This window comes from Pyricularia pennisetigena, chromosome 3, assembly GCF_004337985.1.
Source record: "Pyricularia pennisetigena strain Br36 chromosome 3, whole genome shotgun sequence".
Taxonomy (NCBI): domain Eukaryota; kingdom Fungi; phylum Ascomycota; class Sordariomycetes; order Magnaporthales; family Pyriculariaceae; genus Pyricularia; species Pyricularia pennisetigena.
The window spans coordinates 2100169-2108708 of NC_043742.1; the positions used below are offsets into that span (position 1 = coordinate 2100169).

The window sequence follows — 8540 nt, forward strand, 5'->3', positions numbered from 1 at the left end:
AACTCTTTTTTAATGTGAAAAGGTGCGCATGGCCCCAAGTTGCGTGCTCGATAGCTTATCTTTCGTTCAACGTCGCACCTTCTAGCCCGGATGCATCTCAGCAACGGGCCAACCCCCAATTACCCCGCCAAATCAGCACAATGCGGGGCAGGTAGCGTGCTCGGCGGGGCCGGCGGAATGGCTTGTTGGCGGATCGAGTGCCGGTTTTGTTCGTAACCTACCCATCCATGTCTTTCACGACAGCCAAACCGCGTCGTCAGTGAGCGCGTGGACGAAAACAACAATGACAAGAATAAAAGAAAGTTCATCCAAATTGTTTTCGCCGACGTTTGGCTCGAATTACCTTGGCAGATGAAGTATTTGTGAACAATAAAATGTTAGTTAGCGCCAGCTGAATCAGGCCAATGCAGGATCTTGTTTGATGGAATTAGGTTCAACTTCAACATGTGGGTAGTTGTGTACCAGGATTCAACGGCTATTTGTTTTCTTTCTTTTTTCTCTCTTTTGGTTCTAGTGTCCTTTTCTATTCATCAACTTCCTGTTGCTGCTAAGTAAAAGGGCTGGCGAGGCTTGGTGGCCAGATTTGCGGCCAGATTTGCGGCCAGAGCAGTCTGGCTTTTTGTTGCTTCTTTGTCCATTGCGACTTTGATTAGTCTAGATGGTTAAGTGGTCTACCGTAATTCTTGGCTGTGGCTAATCGAATGCAGTTCCTTTGCCTCCCTTGCAGGTATAGGGCCCGAGAATTGCTGGAGAATGTCTTTGAGTGTCGCGCTCTCCAACCCATCGGGGTTGCAGATCTGGTCAACGAATTGGCCGACTCATAACAGACCAATGTTGGTAATAACCCACAGCCACTATTCGTCAAGTGCTAGTTGTGGTCACGGATCCCCCACAACTTTCTTGTCCATTTGGATCTCGGCCGATAGATCAATTGCCTCGAGCTTCAGCTATAAGGTCTTCATGCATTCTTGGATTCTTGGTGATATGCGCAAGCAACTCAGCTAGGCCTGGGCCTTTCTTATTTTTGTGATTTGAACCCTTTCTTTCTTTTGAACAACCCACGTGTGTACGGCAGCCAGCTCAATTAGTCTATCACTGGTTCTCTAACCGCGGCAACTCCGGGTCAAACAGATACTAACGCCAAATGAAGACTACTAGCAGTGGCGTTCCAGAAGTGGACATGTCCCAGAAGTGGGCACCCTAAAATTGTGGTTCGATCCTTTATAATAATTTAACCGACCAATCAATATTCATAGTATATTGGTTCAAATTTTAACAAAATAAAAGCAGGAGTTTTTTTTTTTTTAAAGCATAAGTGACAATACAAAAAACGCTTTATAAAGACAGTACCGAAAAAATTAAATAGCCAATCGTTGGTTTTATACACGTACAAGTTTTGTTCTTAATTAAATTATTAATTAAGTTGCTTTAAAAGATTAAATTATAACTTTAAGGTGCCCACTTCTGGAACACGTCCACTTGTGGGTCACCCACTGTAGATGCTCCTTGGTGAAAAATCGTCTTCTCACTCTTGAGAACAGGCGCTCCCATTTATTAGCTTGCCTTTGTCTTGGCTGGCAACTACTGGCAAATAATCGCCATCAACAATTGAAGGGCAAGTCTCGAGACCCTGTTGCCGTACCTATCACCAAATCCAGCTCATAGCTGCGGATTCAGTGAATGACCCCTGAGTAATGAGATGCTGGTGGAGAAAGTCAATCTCGGCTCTATCCGTACGCGCGCTGCCAAGCCCAATTATAGTATTTTTTTGAGGTGGGCCATAACACATGCTTAAATGGGAAATTGGACATCGCCATTGCGGATGCGGGCTTGGGTATTGTGCAAAAACAAAGATCACATCACGTTTCGATTACTTGAATGATCAGTAGACGTTAGAAATACTGGTTGCTGAAAATATTGGGGCAAACGAGAGATAGAAACAAATACAAACACACACACGAACCTACAAAAGCGTCTGCATATCCATCATGCGTATCTTACATCCTCTGAAATCTGCCCGGGGAAGCCGATAAAGATTTTAGCAAGCCGCAAAATGCGCGGCCTAATCTGGCACCGAGGAGAATAGCAGACTCAGTGGCAATGCCACAAATCCACTCACTTACTATCCTTGTACTATAGCTCTGCTGTATTGAGTAGCTTGTGAGCCACAGCTGGNNGTTCTGTATATCGTCTCCGACCCCTTGCGGGTTTACGAACAGAATAGACGTCGGTCGAAGCCGACCAATACTTTGGCCCAATGAATTACCGATCGCATGTACCCACCAAAAAAAGAATAATAGCCTCGCCAGGTAAGATCCAGCCGAGAAGACGCATGAAGTGTTATGGAGAAACGCGGAGCTGCTCAACGAATCGCAGTATTCTTGTTGTCAGCTTCCACAGCAATGTTGGTAGGGGACTCTTGGCACGAATTCCCATCCTGGCCACGCGATCGAGATCTGACGTGGCATTCTTGTGACCAGGCGTCGCATGTCAGCCCGCGCTTTGTTTGCTGTGGTCCTCGTGGATATCGTTACCTCATGGGCTCCAAAACACAATCTTTCCTAATCAGGGGCGGACCCAACATGGTGGTTTGACATGCCGCTTAGGACAGAGAGAGACTCGTGACGATGGACCTGTGGATCTTGTTTACAGGGCTTTAGCCTGATGGGAAGTATTCGGTGCTTGTAATCTGGGATGAATGGGTGTTGATGCTAGATGATATAAATATGGGAGCTGCATTCGATGCTCTGTGTAGCAATCGACGATAATGCCCCCTCATCGAGCATTTCTCGAACGTGTTCTAGACCTCTCATTGCCTTATGCAGTTATTCTTTTACTACTCCTCTTTTATCACTCCCTTTGTTGGTAGCATCATTCTTTGTATCACATTCTTTCTTCTAGTCAGCGGACGATCTAATTTGACGCCATATTCGCTGTACTATCTAACTTGTTTGGGACAAGACTAAAACCACGGAAAAATGTACGCTAAGCAACTTATAATCGCCGCCCTGACGGCAACAGCCGCGGCCTTCCCCACGATGGCCAACACGGGCTCGGACAACTCGATGGAACCCGCCATCATGGCCCGCCAGGACCCTGCGAACCACGAGTTCCGAGCACCCGGGCCCAACGACGTGCGCTCGCCCTGCCCGATGCTCAACACGATGGCCAACCACGGCTACCTGCCGCGCGACGGCAGGGGCATCGACATGCCCACGCTCAAGCAGGCCCTCGCCGCCGGCGTGAACATGGCGCCCGACGCGACCGAGATTGCGGGCAAGAAGGCGCTCTTGACCGGCGACGGCACGCGCTTCGACCTCGACCAGCTCAAGAAGCACGGCGTCATCGAGCACGACGGATCCCTGTCGCGCCAGGACGCCGCCCTCGGCGACAACCTGGCCTTCAGCCCGGCCATCTGGGCCAAGACCATGCAGAGCTTCCTCAACGACCAGATCAGCCTCACGGACTCGGCCCGCGCCAGGAAGATCAGGCAGGACGACGCAAAGGCCGCAAACCCCCGGTACGGCCTGACCCTCGAACAACGCCTGTTCAGCTTCATCGAGTCGGGCCTGTACCAGAGCGTGTTTGGCAAGGGCTCCAATGGCGGGGCGCGCAAGGATTGGGTCCGCATGTTTTTTGGTGAGTTTTCTTTCTTTTTTTTTTTTTTTGGTCTTCCCTTTTTCAGTCGCGGGCTATGGAATTGCCATTGTGGGTGACGAGACATCTTTGACTAACCTTGGGAAAAAAAATATTGCCATACAACAGAGAAGGAGCGTCTTCCCTTTGAGCTGGGCTGGAAAAGGTCCGAGTCTCAGATCAGCTCCGCGACTATTCTTCTTGCTACCGTAAAGATCGCTGCTCTGAGTGTGGTCGCATAAGGGTTCGGACTGGGAAAAGAGATCTTGAAGTCAAATGTCAAAATACAACGTAGACTTTTGGACTTTTGAATCTACCATTTCATCCGGACAAACACAAGGAAACAAACATGATTGTGATTCACTAACAAACTGGTAAAGGGGAGCCGAAACTTCTGGAAGGCATTGTTTTTGTGAGTGCCATGACATGTCCGTATCATCATTGGTAAAAAGTAGTGAGCAATGAGCACTATCGACATCAAGGCGTCATCATTTGATTGCCACGGAGATCGTTTTGGCTTTTTTGTCCTCTCCCATATATATATTGTACACTCTTGTTCTTCCTCAGCCTCACCATCTTCGCCCCGGCACAGGCGTCTCGCCCATCGGCATGGGCACCGTGGCAGTCCAACTCACAATCGCCACGGGCGTCCCGTACGCTGTGGCGATGCTCTTTGTCTGATCCGCAGGCCGGACCGGAGCGGCACCGCTGACAACCGTGGGCCCGGGGATGACGTACGTCTTCCTCGGCACGGTGACGTCGACATTCACCCCCGGGTCGTCACTCCGATACATCTGGGTAGCAGGCACGCCCTCGCCGTAGCCCACAGCCCCGAACCTCCAGGTATCGCCCCCGGCACCATCCTCTCGCCCCAACACCCACAGGTTCAAACAAAACGGGTAGTTCTGCGCCCCGCCCTTCTCGGCCGCAAAGTGCAGCGCGATGAGCTCGTGGCGCATCACGTACGCGCCGGGCGCCGTCCCCCCGGGCACCGTGACGGTCCAGCTGTTGTTGTTGGCGATGACGACGTCGCTCGCCCACCTGCCCGGCGGGCCGTTGCTCTGGTCCAGCAGCGCGGGCGCGCTGTCGTCGATCTTGAAGAAGCCCAGCGCCTGCTTGTCGACGTCCGCGCAGCCGGCCTCGCCTTCGCACCTCGCCAGGTACGTCAGCACCGGCCCGACGTGGTTGGCGGGCCACCCGTTCCACTGGATGTGGATCGAGTCGCCGGCGCGGACGGGCGCGTGCGCCGTCGCGGGCGTCGCGGCGCGGTGGCAGATGATGTCTGGGTTCGAGTAGAGCGTCGCGTTGACGGGCCCGTCGTCCGTGTTCTTGGCCGTCCAGCCGATGATGTTGGGTGGGTTGCTGGTGGCCTTGGGGTCGTGGCCTGGGAACTGCTCGCCGTTGATGATGATGTATGGGATGTGTGAGTGGGCGAGGGCCACGGTAGAGAGGAGCGCTGCTGCTGCTGCTGCTGCGGCGGCGGCGGCGGCGAAGAACATTTCTGTGAATGGTGATCTGGTCGGCGGAGAGCGTGCTGTGGTGGCAGTTGGGGGTTTATGGGCTGGGGCCAGACGGTAGATTGCGACGGCCTTGACAACATTGCAGAGTCCCCTCCAAATTCCTTTTCTAATCCTGACCAAGTTTCCATCCAGAGCCAAATTGAGCGATCGGTGCCATAAACCCCATGGCTCCCGACTTGTGAAAACCTAATTCATATGCAACACAACCCAGGATGAGGTCACGCAGGGTTTTGATGCTTATGCCGCTGTCTTCCCCGTAGCCAAGCGGTGGGAACAGCTGCATTTCCAACGAGCGGTGTTGGCGTTCCGTGACAAAGGCTGACCATTTTGGGCGATATTAAAGGTCGTGGCGCTGTTGGAGGCCCCATTTGCAAGACGGGGAGCTGAGCAGGTTATTCAAGGTGAAACTCGGAGGCCAAGCTCCGCAATCACGATCGGCAGTCTTGACCGGTCATCTTCCGTCCNNAAAAAAAAAAAAAAAAAAAAAAAAAAAAAAAAAAAAAAAGTAATCTGTATGTGACCGTTTTGTTTGCTTTCCAGTTTCCCAGGGTCTCAGGTTTTGCTAATTTGCTGATGTTTGTTCAGCTGCAGCTGCTCACAACTCAGAAGTCAGAGACATTTATTACTGACCTTGACCTTGGTGGATACTGACGTAACATGTTACGCGTGACAGGACCACATTGGGCTTGTCGACTCGGAGGAAAAGAAATACGTGTTTCACGAATGGAGACCAAGGGTAGAAACATCATTCTCAACGGTCGCTGAATGATAATCATGAGCTCGAATAACAACAGGGGCCGGTTGAACAACAACCGCCATCAACGGAAGCTGTTGCTGAACCGGGGTATCGGCTGGCGGGTTCGTACGCGCGAGAGCGCTCCTGACGCGAAGAGACCGCGGCGTCCATCGCTTCCACGAAGGTCGCGGCAAAGAGAGAAATCGACGACACATGGGCATGGATGCGCAGATCATGGCCAGACACGGCTCAAGACTCGTGAGCAGTGTCGTCCTGGCGAGGTTTTCCATCTCGTCATGTTTGAAATCGTTTTTGAGGTTGTTGAGTATGCGGAAGATGGCGACAACGATGCAGCTAGGGGGAGGCAACTGGGTGTTAGTGTGCTGTTTGAGAAGATCATCCGCAGGCACGCCAGAACAAAGGCAAAGTAGTCAAGCGAGCGTACACGACGCCAACAAAAAAGCAGGACATGAGACCCAGCTTGTCCCTCAGCGGCAGTTGGAGACGCCAAATCGCTGCCCGTATCAAAAAGGCGTCAGTATCCTGCGGAATTCTTGAAAGATTTATAAAACAAAAAAAATAGGACCACATACGGTACTGCGGAATGGCGATAATTATGAGGTCGGTCACGATATTGGTCGCATTCATGGCGTGGACAAGGGCCTGTTCATCGCCGCAATGTTTGACAGGCTGCAAAAGGGGCTGGCAAATCGCCATTCTCGCAATCCAGAAACTGAGACCCCAGGCAATTATCAGAGACAAGGCCAGGTAGGAAAAGAGACGGACGTGACCGTGCATAGTGAAGATGCGCATGTACAAGCAAATGATGCTTGTCTTGATGCATGCCAGCGAGACGAGATAGGAGGATTTGAAAGTGACCTGAAGCTATTCGGATTGCGCAAAAATTGGCCTGTCAGTCTGCTCAAAGTCATGTAGATGGCATTTTTGTTTGCTGGCGACGGCATGGCGGGCTACGCACTGGACGCATAACGGACAGGTTTACTGCCGTTTTGCTTTGGTCGTACCCGATACCATGGAAACTCACTTCGTCGGGATGAAGCTTGAGTGTTAGCTTTCTTGAGCGTTTGTTTGTTTTGAAGCGGCCGATGTCGAGGTCTGCAAGCACCTACTAAAGCCCTGGATTATAATAATAATTGTTGCAAACGGCTGTAGATGAAATCGTGGTCAGGTAAAGTCGACTGGATGGCCCCATTTTTCAGGTTCCATCAAAACACTTATCGCCAAACATACCCAGGCTATGACGAGAAGCCAGTCATCCCACCAGAATGCCAAGCAGGAGTTGATTCGGGACAATAACCGTGCGACAACGGCGACGGTCGCGAGCACCAGGAAAAAAATATTGAAAGCAAGGTTTCGCAGCGCAGCATCAGTGATTGGAAAGTAAACCAACTCCGACATGGTAAGCTGTGCTGTCCACTGACCGAATCCCATTCATTTTGTCATTGCAGACCGACAAACCCCATTTAGTACTAAGCATGTACCAGGAGCAAGGAAGAGAGAAAAAGAGAATGAGAAAGAACAAACAAAGAAACCTCCGCCGACTGAGCATATACCCCCAAGAGATCGATATGAAAGGAGTGATTCTTGTCTGTCGTGGTCATTTCCTTCAATCCTCTGGTCATCCACCAAAGGGATACCGCATGTCACATGTCCGGAGGTAATACATCAGACCATGCAAGCGGCGAAATTAGGGGCGAGGTTTCAAAGCACCCCTTTAGGATGATACATAATGCTAAAGTACACATTACTGACTAAAGATGAGTATAATCCCTTGGAATTCCAGGGCAGTCAAAGTGAGTTTACAGGGTTGTAGGAAACAAAAATCGCGATTGGTGCCAGGCAAGGTTCGATTGCCGAACATCAGCAGACGGGGGGCCAGACCCGTTCAGAACGGCATTCAGTATTTGGGTGCTATGGGTCCGGCAGTACTGCTGTGCAACAGGCCAAGCGCGCCAAAGTTATGAGCTTATCAAAGCCACAAGAGTATCTGACAGTAGCAAACAAAAATCAAGGTCAAGGCTTTTTTTTTTTGCAATGTTTTTGTTGTAGCGCATTTCCACAGGGGAGATCATAAGCATCGGGCCGTTACGCATAGGCTGCAATATATCCACCAACTTTGAGAATCCCAGGGATCCCGGTCTTGGTTGTTAGTGGTGTTTAACCACTAACTGTTGCAGTAGATAGATCTTGGCATCACATGACCAGATGAGCTTAGTCAGCGCTGTGCACACCATAAAAGCGCTGCCACGCTCGTTAGCCTAGATAGCGCACCCTACCTGAATACATGGCTCTCCTACCACTCATGCAGACTGCACGTGTACGTTCGTGTGCGTCACTAACCATTTGAATTGGTCGATCGCGTATTTTTACTGCTTGCAAAGTCACATCGATGTTTGATTTATAACCTATCGACGGAAAACCTGAAATCGGGGTGATTTATGCGAACCTAGGCCCAAGAAACGAGATATGTATAACTATAAGCCGTCGGCTTTATTCAAGATACATTTTCAACGACGTGAATGCCACTGAACCGTGCTCGTGTTCTCCCCGCGATCTACCTTATATTGTCCCCCAGTCGACTTGGCAACTTTGTTATGTCGGCTACAAGCATCCCTGCACCGATACCA

General features: G+C 50.6%; 2 protein-coding genes across 2 annotated transcripts; one reads left to right on the plus strand and one right to left on the minus strand.

Moving 5' to 3' along the window:
• Positions 1-2978: 2978 nt before the first annotated feature.
• PpBr36_02478 (uncharacterized protein) lies at positions 2979-3878 on the plus strand (the record flags this gene model as incomplete). Its single annotated transcript, XM_029889659.1, has 2 exons — positions 2979-3639; positions 3766-3878. The coding sequence occupies 2 exons, from the start codon at positions 2979-2981 to the stop codon at positions 3876-3878; spliced, it is 774 nt and encodes a 257-aa protein (XP_029754231.1).
• A 327-nt stretch (positions 3879-4205) lies between these two features.
• Positions 4206-7311, minus strand: PpBr36_02479 (uncharacterized protein; the record flags this gene model as incomplete). Its single annotated transcript, XM_029889660.1, has 6 exons — positions 4206-5151; positions 6139-6246; positions 6338-6407; positions 6486-6777; positions 6872-7018; positions 7144-7311. 6 exons carry the CDS (start codon positions 7309-7311, stop codon positions 4206-4208), a joined length of 1731 nt encoding a protein of 576 aa, XP_029754230.1.
• Between the last annotated feature and the right edge of the window lie 1229 nt (positions 7312-8540).